At 44.0% G+C, this 20,361-nt stretch overlaps 1 protein-coding gene across 2 annotated transcripts in view; it reads right to left on the reverse strand.

The window, feature by feature from the left end:
- The window catches only part of NEURL1 (neuralized E3 ubiquitin protein ligase 1), a 162,670-nt gene that overhangs the window by 50,546 nt on the left and 91,763 nt on the right, over window positions 1-20,361 (reverse strand). For both annotated transcript variants that reach the window (XM_086616744.1, XM_086616743.1), the window contains 2 exons: window positions 14,393-14,634; window positions 9,082-9,403 (listed from right to left, as the gene is read on the reverse strand). In XM_086616744.1, the coding sequence (XP_086472870.1) occupies window positions 9,082-9,403; window positions 14,393-14,634 (564 nt within the window). The remainder of the gene's footprint in view (window positions 1-9,081; window positions 9,404-14,392; window positions 14,635-20,361) is intronic.

The raw sequence follows: 20,361 nt of genomic DNA on the forward strand, positions 1-20,361 counted from the left end.
CAGGGGAGGTTCAGGTTGGATGTTAGAATTTCTTCTCTGAAAGGGTTGTCAGCCACTGGAATAGGCTGCCCAGGGAGGTGGATGAGTCCCCATCCCTGGATGTGTTTAAGAAAAGGGTGGATGCACTGCTTAGGGACATGGTTTAATGGGGGATTAGGGACGGTTGGACTGGATGATCTCTAAGGTCTTTTCCAACCTAGAAAATCTATGAAATCTATGAGAATAGAAGTAGTAGCTCAGTGTGACTAAAGATGAAAGGTAGGGGAAAATAATATCTTCACTTGCAGAACTTTTTTCCAAAGAGGAACTAGAGATGCTGGTCATTGTCAAAGACAGGACACAGGATTCAGTGGACCTTCAGTGACCCAGTGTGCATGTCCTAAGCTAAGGCCAGGACTAGGTCCAAGACCAAGGGCCCGCTCAGCCTCAGGCTCTGCCTCCAGCATGGGGGGAAGCAGATTTGCAGGGAAGAGCACACCAACCCCTGCCCCAGGGCACCAGCGATGCCTTGGCATTTGCCTGCCCTGGAAGAACCACTGAAAATTTTACTTTTTAAGAAATTCCTTCATTTGACTCAATACATCCTTTATCTAGACAACTCCAAAGTTGCACTGTACCATCTGTACAGACACACAGTCATATGAATCGCATTTCGTACACATCAGGAAAGAGTCACATACAGCTGATGAACAGAGAGGCTCTTTCTGCCTATGAAATCCCAACTAATTAATATCTTTGGCATAAATGAACAAATGGGTCATTCTATCCCATGTATTGGCATCATGATTTAGTGTGAAAATGGGGTCTAAGGCCAGTTACCTGTAGCAGGTACAAGGCACGTATCGTACATGGACAATAGCTTTTCGATGCAAGAATGCACCATAATTAAGCAACAATTACATTGATAGCACAGTTTGGTGAGAGTTTAACACCATGGCAGGCGGCACTGCAAACTTGGCTGGGTCAGGCACTGCTGCACCAGTCCATCAGTGCTGGGAGTACAGTCTTCAGTAAGCACAGACCTGAGTCACTAATGAAAGATCTTCTGAGTCTGCACAGGTAGGTGACATCACTTGCATTTTTGCCATCTTTCAGCCACTTTTGAACAATTACACTCACACAGACTCCCAAGGACTCATTTCTCCTGATGAGGGTACACGGAAGGAGAGGTCCTGGATTGGATCGACACAGGTTCCCTCAGTCAAAATGCTTTGTTTTCTTTGGGACAAGCCAGGGAAGATCTGGAGGAGCTTCTCCTGCTCAGTGTTTGGCCAAAGAGAAGTGATCAATGAGCAAAAACCCAGGGCTAGATTCTGCTAAGAGTGTAAAACCACAGCGACTCCAAGTTTGGGCTGGTAAAACTGAGCGTAGGGTAGGGCTATAGGTAAGGATTTCCAGATTCAGTCCCACAACAACGGTGCTGCTTAAACTGCTTGGAAAAACAAATGGGGACCTTCAGAGTACACAGCAATCACATTCCAGCTCTGTTGTGGTACGGGTGGAAAAGCCAATTTAATTTTATTAAAGATGTCAAACTTTTTTAATAACCCAGACACCTACAGGGATAACAAAATCATATCCTCTGTACAGTAAATTGCATATTCAGCAGCTGTGATAGCAATTAGATGTTGAAATGACAAAGTGCAATCTCATGCCGGCAGAGACATACCATACAGAGCCAGTGTTTAGTTTTATCATATAAGCAATGTTTAGCTGTCATCTGTCATATAGGCTCAGGGGAAAGGATCTCCACAGCTGGAACAGCTGGAATTGCAAGATTAGCACACTGAATTGTTATACTTTTACCAGATGATCCACTTGGTTTACATCCAAAACTTACCTTCAGCTCCAACTGTCTTACACTGGAGTAAACGCACTCTTTTTGTCAAGCTATAGCTTTATGAATGAAGAGGAATTAGCTTTCAGCATTACAGTCTGAGGTTTGTACAGTTTAAACTATTTTGCTGAATATTTTGGAGACAAGCATTAAGAAAGCTGCAAAGTTTAATTCCCTGTACCAACATATTCTCTCCACCTTTCTTTTTAAGAAAGACACTTATCACTTACAAAATGATAATAGGAACCACATTAGATAAACTAAGGAAAATACAATTACATGTGGCATTAAGTATCAGTTAAGAGAATGTAATTTTTTAAAAAACAACACAAATACCTTACCATAAGGGTTTTAAAATCAAAACGTCACAATCTTTGCTAACATAAGGAACTAATTGAAATGTTTCTCAAAAAAATACCCTGCTCCATTAGTGCTGTGTTATTATTCTCTAAGGCCCTGTCTATACTAGAAACTTCTGTAACTAACTATAATCGTATAATTAATTTAGTATATATTCAATTATTCTAGTAGTTTATACCTTTAGTAGAAGTAAAATAAGGTCAAAGCCTTCCAGACTACAGGTTCCACACTTCTGCTAAAAAATAACAACACTTAGCAAAGGCAAGATAAACTTCTCAGTGTAAACCAGCAATATTTACCTCCTTAAAGCAAGAGCCACAATTACTCATCAGAACAGATATTTAATGCGAAGGCATCATTTCGTTTAACACAGGGGCCAATCACTGCAGTGTTAGCATCTGAGTTACAGTGTACACATACCCATAACATAAACACCACTTACAATTGTCAGAGTTTTCATATTTTGTTGCGCCTTTATGGGTAACATGGAAAATATTATTATACAGTCCTTCTCGCCTGCGTTAGGAACAATATTTCAGCTTACCAGAACTAAAGGAACTTTATAATGCACGGAATTTATTTTTCCACTGGTCATTCTATCTTGTTACAGTCTCCGTTTCTCCTAGTCTGGGCAATAATAGCCAGATTAGTCCCTCTCAAGTTTATTCCTATCTAGCTGCACTTGCAGACCCTCCTGACGCTGACGCAGATACAATTTTGGATCACGTACATATCCCCAATAGCACATTATGTGCCAGATTTTGTCCTTTCTGTTCACCTGTAGCAATGCTTCAGCTCCACGAGCAGTCCTGTGAAGGCAAAGGTGGTTCAGGCAAAAGCAATGGGTGTACCCTCACAAGCAACGCTGATAAAATATATGTAACACGCACAGCCTGTGTGCAATTTCATAATTCCACACCTCATCGAGACCCAGTGAAGTCTGAAATGCTGATCCCTCAGAGACCTTAATTTATAGAATCATAGAATGATTTGGGTTGGAATGGACCTTAAAGATCATCTAGTTCCAACCCCCCTGTCACAAGCAGGGACATTTTCCACTATTTTACTTGGCATCGGGCTGTTCTGACTTACTCAGTATTGCCCGAAACCCCCAACGCTGCCAGCACAGGCAGTGGCAGGGCAGGGCAAGGGAGATGCTGCCTTCCCACCCCAGCTCACGGGCACAAATTCTCCACTGTTTACAATCAAATGCAAAGAGAAGGAAAAAGAAAAAGTGTCTGCGTTCACAAGGCCAAGACAAGCTCTGGCTTGATTGAAAGTGCCATCTCTGGCAGCCTTATCGTCATAAGCAAGACAGACAGACCTGGAGGACAGAGAGACCTTCAGGCCCAAGGAGCTGCCTTTGGGCTGTGGGCTGACTTTTGGGTACCTATCACATCTGGAAAAATATGTCCCTCCAGAGACATTGTGGCAAAGCAAGGATTAATTAAAATGGCAAGAGATTAGTTATTTATTAAACTGTTTTCACATTTTTAGCCATGTTGAAGAGCTCCTTGCAGCTGCCATAGAGACAACAGCTACAGACAATAAAACTTTATGAGCAATTTAAATTCCCTCTCCCCTTAGGAGATGCGGAAAAACAATGACAACTGACTTGTTTGCAGGTCGTGTATATCTTGCCTTCATTAAGTAGGACTCTGTTTAAACACATATTATTCTTTTCCATCAGATTGTCACAGACTTCCACAGAGGGGGTAAATAGTTTATAGCTTCCACTTTCAACAATACACTATAAAAATACACTGCAGTCATATTTGATTATCCCACTTTGTTTAGCGCGAAGCACTCTCAGCAGATCAGTCTGCTTATTTGCATGTGTCAGAATAGCAACAGAAATGGATTCCCCTGGGTGATGGAAAATAAGTTTCGCACTTGGAAAATAAAACAGTAATAACCACACGGTAAAACTGCAGATGCATGTGATAAATTAGATTTATCGTGAGTCTTATACCATTCACACCTGAAATTTGCCCATAAATCCACCTTGTTTGAGGCTTATTTAATGTTTTTTCTAAGGGTGCCCTGAAGCTGGAGATTCAATTTACCTAAGAACTGACAGGGGTAAAGAAAGAAAATCATGTTTCCTTTCTTCCCTAAAACCCACACAACTTCCTTGTCAAATATACACTAGCTTGAGTCCTGAGATAGGATCATTTCCTATCTCCATTTGATCTATCTCCAAATGATCCTATCTCCAATATAATCATTTCCTTCATCTCCATTGGGAGACTGATCATTTCCATCCATGATCAGTTCATATTTTAACTTTTCATACTTTGCAAACATGAAGTAATAAGAAGCTAGGAAGGGCATCTAGAGAAAGAAAAGATTTCCCAAATATCTAATACAATATACAACACTCCAGTTAATTCTACTAGAATGTGTATACATATTTATGACTGAAGTATATATTTATACTGTTTCTACTTCAGGTAAATTTAATACATGTACATTTAATACATGTGCATTTAATATTTTCCCTGTTCACAATGTCTTACTAGTTTTTCATATATTTTATCTTTCCAAGGGGTCCTGAAGCTTTGCTTTCAACAGGCACCTCTGAGTGTGCCAATATAAATACAATTATCCTTGGTTTTCCAAGTCTATTCCAGTAAAAGACTAAGACCACTTTGAAATACTGCATCAATGAAAATACAAACGGATGGGAGAAGAGCATGAATGGAGTAGTAAATGATAAAGGGGTATAGTTGCTGACCATACTAGTAACAAATGGGTCTAAGAAAAATTAACAGATTGCTCCTTACATTACCCCACTGGAAACACAGGGCAGAGGTGATATGCTGAAATCATAATTTCTTTGCAGTCCCATTCTTCCACACTTTTAGAGCATATCTGTCATGCTTTGAAAGAAAAGACATAAGATGCTTGAACTAAATGATCTTCATAGGTCCTTTCCAGTCTCAACCATTCTGTGATGCTGCACTATGATATCACTGCCAAAAAAATGGGGCAATTTTCAAAAAGGCACCATATGGCAGGTAAACCTGGAATTCTCCACCAAGAGGTAGAGGAAAACGCTGAAGACACACGTTATACTTTAACTTACACACCACTGAGGAAAGCTGCCACCCTTGCTGTCCATAGAAAGTGTACGTGAACATCTCCTAGTCCATGCCAGGCTCACTAGCCAAGTGTTTGAAAGAAGCAGGCTAATGTGAGCCACCACCATTTGGTTCCCATGAGTTGCCATCCTCGCTCCAGGGCTCTGAAGACCCCAGGATTTAAACAGCTGCTCCTTTCCTTTTCTTTTTCAATGATTTATCATAGCAGCAAGGCAGCAGACTGCTTATATTCCATTTTTCTCGGACTCCTTTTGAAGTGTGAACGAGCATGTGTGTGTTGAAGTGATAACATAAGGCTAAGCCACATTTCTAGTAAATAAGACTTGAAATTACCCTGGAATGTAAAAGCGCACTTGTGCAAAACTAGCTGCCCAAAAAGGGAAGCGAAGCTGTAAACCATCCCGCCTGCAAGCTGGGCATGTCGGCAGGAGAGTCGCTGTATACGGCATATTTACAGGTCATGTAAGCCTGCATCGGCGCTGAAACCCGTGCCCTAAAACACAGAACACGCAGGCATTGGACTGCAACAACCTCCCCTATCCTCCTGCCTTTACATTGTGGCAGGAAACCAGCTGAGACCTTGTGGTCAGAGGAGACTGGATTCCTGGCTGAATTTAAGGCTCTTCATTTCTGTAACCTGGGTAGAGGCAAGGAGAGCAAGGAGTAGCCTCTCACCTGTGACCAAGCGTGTAAGCAGTGTGAACCTCATCGCTGAAGCCACCTTCGAGGTGGATTTAAGCCAGTCTCTCATTTTGACTCCCTCCAGCAGTGACAGGCAAGACACGGTCCAAACTCAGTTTGTGACCTCCCGTCAGCTAAGGCGCAGGGGACCATGCAAGTCCTTTTTACCTGTTTCAGAACCAAAATCAAGCAGGCAAAGAAGCTGTTTACAGGGCTCTGCTTCTGAACAGGACCCAGGAACATCTGCAACAGCTGCATAAACCTGTGCATTGACAGCAGTAATGACATGTGGGTAATTATCAGTAAGGCTGATGCTACGGGTAAAGTCATAAGCAGAAGGAAATGAAAAAACTAAAGTACAAACCAGCTGTTTCTCTTTCATCCACAAGTGGAATTTAGTGATGCCAGTGTCGTGCAACACCTGCGATGCTGATAGAGAGGGAGGCAGGACTGAGCTGGGCAACAAGGCTGATGGCATCCCTCAATTGAGTGACACTGCTGTATAACCTCTGGCAAATCATTTAACTCTCCCAGGCTTTAGGCCCCTATATTAAACCTGTAAGACAGGAACAGTGTCACTTAGCCTTGGTCATCGTCCTGCTTTACTGAGTCCCTTATTTTGGTTGGAATTGCTACTGCAATGCAAGCAAGCGAAACAAAAATGTGAAGTTTTGGAAGCTATGACTTTGGGGACATAAACGCACACTGTGCATTCTTCTGCAGAGCTGGGATCTCGCAGTGACACAAGACTTACTGCTGCACGACTTCCCTTTGGGCAAGTCTGATTTCGGAAGTGAAGTTATATTATTGGGAGTGGGGAGGGAATAATCCTGTGACAAACAGAAAGCCAGTCACCAGAAACAGCAAAGCTTTTGGTCAGATTCTTGGGTGAAATACATATAAAAGCAAATAGAGGCAGCGCAGAAGCACAGTATGACCCTGCAGCCCTACAGTCATTGGGAAAATAGTGAGGCCCAAGAACAAGGAACATGTTTGGGATTAGAGGGGGAATAAATCACTGAACTGGAATCTGAAACGCTAGGCTCTTCTGTTCAACAAACCACTCCGGCATCCCCAGCCTCCATCAGATGCCCTGCATGCCATACCAGGCTGAGTTCAACCATATGTTTGTAGCTAAGCTATGAAATTCATTTGTCAAATCCCGGGAGTTTTTGGCAAGTTGTCCTGTGCTGTATGTGTGGTCTGCTACACTGAAACAAGCGTGCAGAGCATTGCAGTGGGTATGTTATAGGATCCAGAGGCAATACAGCCAACGATTTCCCTGCTCTGATTTTTAGTGCTATGTAATAATGAATGGAGACAGAGAGGACTCAAGTCGAAGATGTTTCGGCACAGTTGCTAGGCTTAAAGCCTGCTGAAGGCTGCTGGAACAAGCTATAAATACATATCAGCTCCATGCCAACTGTGTAAACTCAGAAGCTGCCTGCTTCATTCAGGGACTTTATACCCACCAGAGAGTCCGGAGCCTGTTAGACTAGAGGCAAGTCAGTGACTGGCAAGAGTCACATTTTCCCTGTGAAAGAAGATGTGCAAGATGCTAGGACAACGCAGGGGTGGATAACAGATGAGAAATGATTTCTTGGGTGTTTTGAAAGGAAACACATAATCCAGAGTTATGGGCTCTCATTAATCAGGCAGAGGAGTCCTGAGGTGCCAAATCTCACAAGAACAGTCAGAGGACTTGGAGTCATTTGTAAGCAATTCCTAACTGAACCCTCGGCGTGACATTTGCCCAAATTCTAGATCCCAATACAAATATCACCTACGAACAGTTGCCTAGTGGCTCCGATTCAAGCTGATTCACAATAAAAGATAAATCTTTCTGCTCCTAAAAGAAAGCAAAAAGCTGCCGAGAAATTCTTTAATTCCTCTGCCTTGTGCAATCTTGGGCCGGTATTTTTTGCAGCAAGAAGAGGTCAGTCCCATTTCTTCACCTCCTGAACTCACATTCCTCTTCCCTGCTGTATAGGTTGCTATGGGCAGTCCTGCCACCATATTTTTTAATACAGCAAGCAGCGCAGAAAGGAGGCAGAACGGTCAGAAAGAGGCTTCATTAAAGTTTCTGATATATAGCATGAACACATCATTTTAATAGAGATTTTCAGGCTGTACGACAGGAAAAACCCAGGATCTCTCTCAGCCTAGCAAGATCATCTCATCTTCAGAAGGAACTTCAGCTCATGAAGGTCAGCACGTACCATCTAACCTTTTCCATGGTGAAAACAAGACCCATGAAATGACTGTTATATGGAGAAGTGCTGTGATTTGTCCCCCAGCGACAATGCAAAGCCAACTCTAAGGCTGCATGCTGATACCTCTGGTCCCCTAGCAACCTAGCTGCCCCTTAATTTGGGCCCTTGAAGACTCTTTTCAGTTCTTTTAAGATGTATAAACTCAAATGGCTCAAAGCTTGACAGCCTGCACATTTGGGGCTAGATTGAGTCCTCATGAATGCCACACTATCTCTATTTCAGCTGAGGATGGCAGAAGACACAGGCACTCAGCACTCCTCATCCTCCAACCCCAACTGTATATCCAACTTCCAGGCACCAGAGGATGATCAAACTCCTCAGTGAAAGTAAAATCCTGGCAAAACCAGCCACAGCATCTTCCAGGTAATTTGGAAGATATCCACGTTTCAAATGTGCCCAATAAACCAGCCAGAAAACCCTGATAGTGCCATCCAGGAAGGATTTATCCATAGCACGTAAAATGCATTTCCCCACTTCGGCATGGGGAAAGCAGCAGATGAGACAAAAAGAAAGTTTTACAAAGTACATGCTGCACTCCAGACTGCTCTCTGATAGAGCAACATTTCCAAGCAGAAATCCACTTATTTACTGATGGCTTGTAGTGCTATATGGTAACGGTTGTTTCCCACCTCCCATCCATGTTATGTTTATGTGCTGAGTTTGAAACACCCACTGATCCAGGCTGAGGTCATGAGATGCTCCGGGGAGGAACAATGGCCATTTCTCAGCCTCTGTCGCAGCACAGAGAGGGACAGATAGTGTCAGGCTGGTCCTTTGCCAGGGATGGCTCAGCATCGTCCCTGTGCGTTTGGACCCAGGTACTCACCTAAGAGCTGCACTCCACGGGTCAGTCCATAGACATCGATCAAAGCCCAGAGGGGCTCTGCCGTCCTCACCCCACTGAAGAAGAGCATCGCAGCGGAGTCGTTGACCCGATAGAAAACCCGTCCCTTCTTGTCCACCCAGAAGGCGATGATGTTTCCCTCATTCGCAAACTCTTCTGGCAGAGCTTTGGCCCAAAAACCGCTTTGGGAGACCAAGTCGGGGCATGCGTACTTCGGCAGAGTGTCAGGGTTAATCCTCGATGGATCCTTGGAAGTAAACCCGAGTCGAAGAGCCCCACTCCAGCAACACTGTTTTTTAGTGATCTGCAAAGATAACAGCAGCAATAACAGCATTTGGCACTTGAACATCTACTTACACACTACAGGCTCTAGGCCATTGAGTGCCGACGGCCACTGCGCAGATGAGCCCACTAGATTTGGGAAACATTTTACCCACCAAGCGCTGCTATAGCTTTTTCAGCTGCAAGCAGCAATGCTGCACACTTAGGATACAATGCACATATTAAAAAAGAAACCAAATTAAATCTATGCAGAGAGGTGAAATGTAATTACAGCTGCATGATGACTCACTTCTATTTCTAGGGTAATTCCTTTTGGCCTAAGAATCATCCTCTCACAAAATGCACCAAAAATGGCCATAAGAGCTTTTATCTCAGCACCTGCAGCAGCAGAGCTCTTCCCCGTGGTGCTCGGATGATGGGGTCTCTCGTGACCTGAGGGGAAAGCACTGGCTCCAGAATCACAGGCACGACCATAGGGTTTCCTGGGTTTCCCAGCCAAGTAAAAGACAGTCTTACTCCTGTTTAGCTTGTCAGATTGGATGAAATCACAGCATTCCAGCAGAGAATTTGTGTGGGAAAGCACAATTTGAAGTATTTAACTATACTAAATACACAATTAGGAGGCAGCAATAGATGTTGTCTTATGATTGGGAAAAACTTATTTACTTCAGCTGTGAGGGTGTTTTTCAAGATACGTTGTGCACATCTACACCCCACCTGTCAGTGTGCAGTTACTCAGTGTGTCTGGGGTCAGGAACATCTACTATAGTTTTGGAGATGATGCATGTGTCATATCCACCCTTCTGCAGCTGAGAGACAGCACAACAAAGGATCACAGATGCCTCCAGAGTTGTCATCTTCTCACGTGAACTGAGCCCTGGACTGAAGGGGATCTGAGGGGAGCAGGCAACATGTCCTAAATGTGCAGTAAATCCAAAACATCACCCAGTTACAAGGTCTCTTTCTTCCCACGGAAGCAGGGAGTCTTCCAGGGTTAGGGTGGTTCCCAGATGGAGATAATGCCCTTAGAGAATTTCTTCTCTCATTTTGTTGTTTGAGCACGAACCTGTTGGGAATTGTTTCTCTCAAAGAGATTCAGCCTGTCAGCATACAGACTACAAAATGAAAGACCTAAGGATGCTGGATCCAGTCCTGATGTGGAGCCAGGACAGTTCCTGCATGCCAGCTGACACCTAATTGGTGTTTCTCTTCATGCACTGAACCTGCAGCAAACATGAGAGCCCTTGAGATAGCCCTCCCTCTTCCATCAAAGCCTTGGCAGCCTCAAGCAATTTCACTCTTGGCTGCAAGACAAGAGCAGAAACATGGACAGGTACCATCTACCAGATGTCACACAAAGCTTGCTACCTTACTGTAATTTCTTGCTCTGCTGAAGTGCTAATGGCCCAGATGAGTGGCAAGGCCAGAGACTGAGCTGTCCAGGACTGTGGGACTTTGTCCTCAAAAGCCTGGCAGTAGTCATTGGTGTCCCAGCATGGAAGCAGAGGATTTTCACCAAGGGATTCTCCAAGACATTTTCTTTGGACTTCTGGATCCTCTTCTAATCACATTTGTAAATATTGCATTTTTCTTTCACATGTTCCTCTCCAAGGCAAATCTGGAACGTGTGCCCTTGGGGGCACAACTACCTCACAACAAAGACATTGTCCAAAGCCTGGAGATTTCTGTTTTATAATTAAAATATCTGAGAAAATAACCCAGAGCTTCAGTAAAAAAGTTATCAACAGACAGTTTCTCAGTTAAGCAAGTGCTATACTTTATCCCTACTCTGTCCAGCCAAGCACCTAAACTGTTTACATTGAGCGCTCACTTGAGCACTGACCTCAGTCCCTGAAACTATGGGAAGCTCCTGCTTGCGGGATGGACACTGGGCTGGCACTGAAAAGGATTGAAGCAGATTTGCTATTTTATATACGTGGCCAGGATAGGATAGGTTCCTGCATGTCTCCAGGGGAAGTAGGGTGGACGGGGTGTGCACGTGACAAAACGGGAAATATACGCACACTCCAAGAAGTCTGGACTTTTATTGTAGCAAATTTACTGTAAGCCCAAAAGCTTTTGGGTTTGAGATAAATACGGCCTCATTGTTATTTGTACAATTTACTCTTTCACAGTGTCTTGCCAGTACTTCACAGCAATCACAGGCCGCATGAAGTAAATATTCATATGGTAATCGAGGCTGCACATGTTCCATGTATTAATCAGCACCTATAAACAGTTCTCAATACAGTCTGACCACAGGCAAACTAATATCCAAGTTAAAATCTAGTATAAAGCCTGCCAAGAATTAGACACAGCTGGACAGAGGGTACACAGTTTTGCTAAAAAAGGCAATGGTTAATTATGGACCAAATTCTCTCTTCATCAGCCACTGCTAGCAGAAAAGCTTGGGAGGTCTACTGGGTACCAGAAGGGAAGAAAAGATACAATCTGCATCCAAACCACTAAGCCATGGCTGCTTCCAGAGATTCAGGCTCCTGCTCTCATGCCTTGTGCCACCTTTGACAGCCTCATCCCACTCCTTAGCAGTGCCCCGAGTTACGCAAAGAAGAAACCATATCAGGACATATATCTTGGAGGCAAAGAAAGAGGAAATTCTCCCAAATCCCACACAGCTCTGGCTGCCCGATGGCATTCCCAAAGCTGCAAAGAAATTTCAGAATAAAATCCAAGATACCATTCCATTTCTTAGGTGTTGTATCTCTTGGCTTCTTTTCTCTTGTTTTTCAAAGGAGTCTAGACTTCATAGGACTTGAATGATTGGGTTCATGGTTATTCTTTAGCTGGTAAGAAGGTTTAAGACATGATTTTCCACAGGCACACACAAAAAAGGGTGGTTCAGCCTGGAGAAGAGAAGGCTCCGAGGAGACCCTCTAGCAGCCTTCCAGCACCTAAAGGGGCTACAAGAAAGCTGGAGAGGGACTTTTTACAAGGGTGTGTAGTGATAGGACAAGGGGCAATGGCTTTAAACTGAAAGAGGGGAGATTTAGATTAGATCTGAGGAAGAAATTCTTCACTGTGAGGGTGTTGAGGCACTGGAACAGATTGCCCAGAGGAGTTGTGGATGCCCCATCCCTGGAAGTGTTCAAGGCCAGGTTGGATGATGCTTTGAGCAACCTGATCTAGAGAAGGTACCCCTGCCCACGGCAGGGGGTTGGAATTAGATGATCTTTAAGGTCCCTTCCAATCCAAACCATTCTATGGTACTATGATAACAAGGCAATCACAGGATGGACTTGTTAGAAAAGCAGAGATGTTTTCACATTTCTATCCATCCCTAGAGTGCTGAAGCCTGTTGATTACTCCCTTGAGACCTTCTCATTCAACTCAGCAGGAGCTCTGCTCATAAATCCCTTGTGCAGAGATGAAAGATTTGCGTGCGTATTCATCACATATGTTATGCAAGCTAAAATCCTAAAATATACAGAGATAAACAAGCGTGAATTTCCTGAGATAGCTACATTGTTTCAGAATGAGGAAGGAATAACGCAGAACCTTTGCCTAAACCACTAAACCCACTCAAATCTTTGATGGTGTTTTTTGAAAATGAAACACTGCTTTCATCTCCTCCCAAATAATTTTTCACAGTTGTTTGTCCAGACTACTGGCCAACGTGGAAAAAATCCCATTAGGCAACGCGAGGGACGCCTGCTGGGTTTCTAGCCTGAATAGAAGCAGTAAGAGCTCCACAGGGAACATAAGAAACCTGTAGCGGAGATTTTCTACCTATGGGCCTGAGCCTGAGATCACTGAAATCGCTCTATGTTTTCAAAAGAAGGCACATTCCTTGCCTCTTGCTCCTTTGCTGGCTCTGAGGGAAGAGGCAGGGAAGGCTGATACACAGCTGTAGGTTCCAGCACTCCGGGACCTCAGGCAACAGCAGGATCATTCAGTCTCAGTAACTCTACACAGATAAACCTCTTAGAAAACTTGTGCGTAAATGAAGGATTTGCAGGGGAATCTTTCATGTCTACCAAAGATGATGATCTACTCCATGCCAACGAAATGCACAGAATCAGCTAAGAATGGAAAAATGCAGTCCCACAAACCAGAGGGCATAAAGATTGGAAAATATCTATGGACAAAGTGCAAAGGGCCCCAAGCTCCTTCAAGAGAGGAGAGCCTAAAAAGTGCTTCAATTCCTATGGGGACTGATGAATTTGTCCATGGGAGAGCAGTGCCCGCTGCACACAGAGGCACGCTGGCTTGGAGGAGCTGAACTTCTCACGCCAGCTGCAGCACCAGGGCTCCCAACTCAAAGGAAGTGAAATCGGCCTCTGTCAGCGTGAAAAACATGATGCCTGCAATGTTCTCTCCTCTGACATGAATGCTCTCAGGCGACGGATTCAACGACGCAGTCAGCAGGCTGCCAGGAAGATCCTTTTCTTAGATGGCCACTGTGACTGCACTGACTGCTCCTTTCCCCCTGTCAGTAAAACCTCTTTATCTTCCCTGCCAAGCTCATGAGCAAGCATCTTCACTTCCAGGTGATGAGACCAGCCCTCATTGCTGCCTTGTTTACAGGAAGAAAAAGGCTCGTTTTGGAACCGTACACATTAACTAACTCCTCATCATCCCTCAGCCCACTCAGTAAAACGCAGGATGCACACAAAGACCAGAGGACACATTGGCTAGTGAGATATCGAGGCTGCTGTCTTTCAGACTGACCAATACAGCCCTTTTTTGTTGCTGTTTTCCAAGCAATCTCAACTTAATCTGTTGTTCCTTGTCTAATATCCAGATAAACTCTTTTGGAGCATGGCTTTTCCTTTTCTTCCTAGTTTCTATAGCAGTCTGTGCTGATGGCTCCGAGAACTATGGTGACAAAAGCAGAAGTACCAACAAAGATCGCAGATATTAAGGGCAAGATCTGACTACCGTGCTTTTCAAGGAAGGGCTAAAGATCTGGTGCAAGCACCAAAGCCTGGTACACCCCAGCATTCATTCACAGCAGCTCACATGGCAATAAGGGAAGGTATCGTTTACTCACCTTAAGCCTGACTTGTTCATAAATAACGATGGGCCTGTTGCTGAAGGTAATGGCATTGCAGAAGCTAGCCTGGCGCCTCACTGCCTTCTGTGTTGTGTCCATGATGATCTGGGACCCCTTCGTGTGGGGATGGAAAAGCAGAGGGCTGATGGACAGAGCTCCACACTGCGGGATGGGGAGACAGTGCTTCTGCTTGTGGTGGCATCGGTGGGAGGAAGCCGAAAATGACCCACCTATGGAATCTGAAAGTAGAATGGGGAAAAACGGGTTTCAAATCTGCTGTGACTACTAAGTAAAAAACTTTTGATGCAACAAAAAAGCAGGGGTACTTCAGAGGGGAACTATAGATCAAAATAAAAGTTAGTCAGATCCCCACTCTGTAAAACACCAAAGGTTTCTAGAGCATCTTGAACAATAAAAGGCCACAGGGATACAGAAGGATCCTATTTGGACAGTCTGATAGTACAGAGGACAACATGGAGAACGCAGTTGAGCACTGGAATCACAGGCCATTCTGAGACCACATGTCAGAAGAGAAGACAAGAATTGGTTCCAAAACTGAAGCAAAGCACCTGTGAAGTTGCTGTATCAAAGCTGTCACATTAAGGGAAGATCTTTCACTTCCAGAGGACTCCCACACAACTCGACCATTTCTCACACTCCTCCTTTGCAACAGCAACTCCATCAATCCTTGCCTCCATGTGTCCCATCCAACCTTGCTAAGAAACAGCTCAGACACACACGTTGCTAATTTATTCTCAAGCACCACTCAGCGATAACTCACCTGGATTCCTCCACCAACCACCATCCATCCTCCCCTCTCCTCCACTGATGGGAACCTCAGCTGAGATCCCACTTGTCATGAAGGCATTGATCAGCATGCTATGATTACGGGAGAAAGGTACAAAGGAGACTGTGTCTTTCTCTAACCAAGGCCCTACACAAAGAGTTAATGCACAATCAACACAGTCATGACAGCAGCTTTGTTCATGAATGAATGGATGCGTGAGTTTCTTTTCAACAGGGAGCCTGCAGCAGCTCAAGCACAAAGCAATCATTACACCCAACGCAAGTCATCTGCTTCCTTTTCCTTGTGTGCACATACACGCTACATTATGCACATATGTTTGGGAGGAGATACTTGTAGATTTGGAAACAGAGCATCAACAGAATAAAGGACTATGCGGTGACAGACTCAGGGATGCAACAAAAGCAAATATGACCTTAACAACATGCCAGTTTGCGCTGTAAAGATGCATGACTAAACAGTATGGTAAAAACTCTATTCCTCAAACACACAAACTATAGAAACTAATTATATACATTCTTCACACAAATTAATTGCTGGCAGTTATGTCTTTATATAGCTACCATAAAATAATGCATACACCTCTAATGTAATTCTTGGCTTTGTAATAAAAAGCCTGGATCCTATTCCTCCCAGCCTTTGGGGTAGCTTTATCTTGTAGCTACGCAAAGTTGTAATGGCACATCATCAGGGTGAGCTTGAATAACTACCAACAGAGCCTAAAATCCTGGTTTCTCATGAGAACATTTTAATTCAACTTCAGCATCAGTCACTGTGGCCTTCTACTCTCATCTCCTTGCTGTTTTTTTCCTCTCATTTTCAGCAACAGTGCTATCTCTGCAGAACAGAGCAGGCAGGCCAGACAAACAGGACTTTAAAAACTTTCATTAATGCTTCAAGGGAGAGATGAACCAACTGGGACTCATTTGATGCCAAAAATATGTTGAATATAAGCCCTTCTCCTGTTCCTCACACACGGAGGAGGAGAAATAAGGTGCAGAGTACCAAGAGAACATAGAGGTTTGCTGAGCAGGCAGGTCAGAGAGGGAAACCTTCAAGAGGAACAGACAGCATGGAAGGGGCAGCCTGACATGGGGAAGGTCAGGATGCAGCAGCTCACATGAGCCCGACCTTTTCCCTTTGGATGTGCTACTAACCCAGGACAGTGCACTCTGTCTCTCCCCACAGTCCAGACTGGGTGGTCAGAAGACAACACAAGCTGCAGCAGCCCTGTAGAGAGAACCTTCTGAGGTTTCCTCCTAAGACCTGTGTAAATAAAGGCTGTCTTATGCCCCAAAGATCAGGAGGTTGCACCCCTTCCAGTATCACTAGCTTTTTTCCAAACCAGATACATTCTCTATTACCACCCCTCTGGAACTCTGTTAAGCCTTCTGCTTTTGTGATACCTTGCTGATGAGTTCCTCAGGCTTAATGGTATTTTGGAAAGAAGTATTTCCTTTATCACTGCAAACATGATGCTGTTCACCATCACAAATTTTTACGAGCCAGAGCCAGCAAAAGTGGCCAGCTTAATCTTGCTCCACTCCACCTCCCCAGGTGGGTCACATTGGTCTGGGGGACAAGACAGTTGACAGATGGTCAAAGCAAACCATCTCAGCCTCTCTTCTGGCAGAAATTTTTCAAGCAGCTGGATCTCCCCATTGCTCATCTCTTAGCTGTCTGTTTCTGCTATATTCCTTTCTTACAGATAGACTGACTAAATGTAAGCATCTAGTGTAAAACCTTCCATTCCTAATATATATGAAGTCACAGTCATTTCTGAAACAAGACACATATTGAGGGATATAGTCAATCATTAGTGACAATATAAAGTCAAAGGAGCCACAGAAAAATATGAAAAACTCTTTTTCTGGTCATTTCCAGTCTTGTTTTTTTTCAACATGTCTTTGATAGATTCTAGGGGTGTATACATGCAAAACAGAAGCTGCTACCAGTGAACAAACATTCAATTCATGCCGTCTTTGCATCCAGATATTAATTTTGTAGCTCAAACTTTTTGCTAGTAGTCACTCACCAAAACAAACTGGTGCAGCACAAAGGCACACACAGTTTAATCAGTCTGATTCAATATCTCAATGCTCTTAATTTTACTGGATAATTGGCTGTGATTCTAATAACTGCTACAGCTCTCCATAGGACATTGCACCCTTTTAAAATGCAGTAACGGAGTCCCCAAAACTGCTCACAGCTTTCAAAACAGGCTTTGATAACAACTCCACGCATGTTCAGAGCACCTGCTGGAGCAGCGTTACAGAGCCGTAGGGTCCTGCCTGACCTCACAGGAAAGATGTTAGAGGAATGCTTATTTGCTGTTGACAGTTCAGCACCGCTATGTGAGAATGGGTCTAGCCCATCCCAGACCAACACCTGCAGGACAAGTGCCCCCGTGCTCACAGCTGAAATGCAGGGCAACCATGATCTACAGGAATGGAAGAAATCACTTCCACTCTACAAAGGCTTGGAGAAGTTACAACAGGCGAAATACAAAGGCTTTTGCTCACTTCTTCAGGGTAGAATGTCCCCTCCAAAAGGAGAAGACACCAGGCCACTTTACATGGCAACACGAGCACCTAAGTCTGGACTTAGACAAGGAGAGGGACACTTTAGAAAGAGAAGCTAGTGAGATACATCTCTGTTCTTACTTGGGCAGCTAAAAATAAAATAAAACATCTGCTTAAAGTTTTCGTTCAAACTGGGCTTGACCTGGACTCCAGCCTTCTCCTATTCTGTTGTTTAAACAACTACACATTTTGACATCCTCAGCCTTTGCTACCAGCTGTACTGGTACAGTACTGGTACAGTACAGCTAGGGACCTTGCAGGTTTAAATTTTTTTTTTTCCTTTATGTAAAAGAATTGAGTGAAACTCACAAGCCCAGAGTTTCAGTTAGCAAAATAAGCAAAAGCCTGCCCCAGACTCCTCCTCTCCCACAGCCTGATTTATCAGTCATCCTCAAAGGCGAACTGAAATAACTGCTTGAAGTAAAAATTGCAAACAAATAAGTATTTGAAAGAAGGTTGAAATCCGAAAGTTTTGAGGCCACTGCAGGTTTCCCACTCCGCAAGAAAACACAACTTCCCCCTGACAAGCAGGAGTTGTAACAACATGCCAGGATTAGGCACACTGGTATCTCATGACAAAAGTCACAAGAGCAAAATCATGCCTGTCTGAAAACAGCCTCTGTGTCTAAGGGCTGCAAATGTAGAGAAGCACCGTGGACCCCTGTACAGCTTCTCAGGTTTCATGCTGGGAGTCACAAAGAACAGCATCTGCTCACTCTTAGGGTTTTAAAGACTGGATAGACTTTGGTTTTCAATTCATGCCCAATAATACATGCTGTTTGAACCATTTCATTCAGTACTGGGTTTGAACTCTGAACAGAGCCCACCCCTAATACCATGAGCCCCACCAAGACAGCGGCAAAAACGGTAATGTGCCACTGGCTCCCCTGAGCCACAAGCATGTGAGACGGATCTTCTGAAACCTTTAGTAAGCCAAGGTAAAGGACACGTTACATGAACCGCAACGTGAAGCACTCTGAACCACTCCACCTGCAGGTGTCCCACTCTTACGCACATTCCTTTTGGAGACCTGTTTGAGAAAGCAGAATATTGTCCCAAAGGAGGCACACTGCTCCCTCCATGTACGTTAGGTGTCCCTGGTCTCCTGGATCTCAAGGTCCGAGCAGCATCCAGGCGCTATATAAAAGGCAGCACTGGATGTTCTCAGCTTCACAAAATACATCCCAAAGCCTATGTAGGAGTTTTCACCAGGAGCGTTCATGCTCTGCAAACATTAGGCATAATCTTAAAGGCTTAGGATTTCTTAAACGCTTCAAGAAATGTCTGCATTTAATTTTTTTTAAATATTTTTTTCCACTTGGAAAAAATCTTTTGATAGGCACCTATCATAATACTGTCAAAACTCTTTTCAGACTGAAAACTAACTGCAAGGTTAGGTAAACTTAGAGCATGTGAAATAAGTGGCATTCATAATTGGAAGAAAGATAAAAGGAGACTTTAAAACAGAGCACAGGGACTGGCACGCAGTAGCAAGTGGAAAGGACAAATCCCTGTCCAGCTGGAGAGGAGGAGAGGAGAGGTCTAGGGTTGGTGACAGAGGTACCTGTCCTGCAGGTTAGTGACAGTGAAAAGAGTGGACAGGGCAAAACACTACACTATGAAAGGAGAAAAGGGTTTCCAAATTATTACATTACCAAAAGAGGCTAATAGAGTGCTTTATCTGGCAGGGGGCCTTACTGTATATGCATTTAAAAGGAAGGATTCTGAGAAGGAAGAAGAGGAAACGGTGTGCAGGAGTGGGGAATGCAAGGGAAGCCCTGCCACAGGGATGCACACGCGGTGCAGTAGAAAAGCCCCAGCCCTGGCAGAGAACCTGCACAGCCCTTCCAAAGCTGGATGGTTACTAGCAGCATAGGGGAAAAAAAACCAATTGTGAGGTGAATGTTCATAAGCCTTGCTCCTTTTCAAGGTGCTCCCATACTTTGGGGAATTATGACAGTAACTACTCACACCTCTGTGTAAATCCTTCACATTTGCTAATAAAGTTCGAAAGAAAAAAACACAATGAATTCATCGCGGTAGGCTTTGCAAATGGATTCTTAAAAGCACATTTCACGATACAGTTCACTAAAAATAAATATCAGCATAACACCAGTGGAAACTGAAAGGAGTTGCTAACCTTGTTTTCTCACATGCAGCCTGACCAAGGGCATGTGCACAGAAGAGAGGGAGCCATAAATTAATGCAAATTGAAAACAAGGGTTTCTTCACTGCCTTTAAAAACATGTTTGCTGTTCTTGAAGGAATAAGTAATCACATATCTCCAGTCTGTACTCAACTCTGTGCCTGTTACGATGCTAATGACACTATCAGATTGCTGTCACCACAGTGAACTACTCATCTTGGCATCACAAGATGGCCAGGAAACAAAGTTTTGCTCTTCCACAAGGACAGACTATAGCTTTGCAGGTGCTGGGGCACTCAATGACAGAAATGCAAAGGGTTAATTCTGGAGCATTAAATCCAGAACACCTGAAATTATGGAGCACCCTGGGTTAAACTTGAGTGAATTAGGGACATATCTACAAGGTGGATCTGAGCCAGCAGGTCAGATCTAG

The sequence above is a fragment of the Tauraco erythrolophus genome, chromosome 9, assembly GCF_009769465.1.
Source record: "Tauraco erythrolophus isolate bTauEry1 chromosome 9, bTauEry1.pri, whole genome shotgun sequence".
Taxonomy (NCBI): domain Eukaryota; kingdom Metazoa; phylum Chordata; class Aves; order Musophagiformes; family Musophagidae; genus Tauraco; species Tauraco erythrolophus.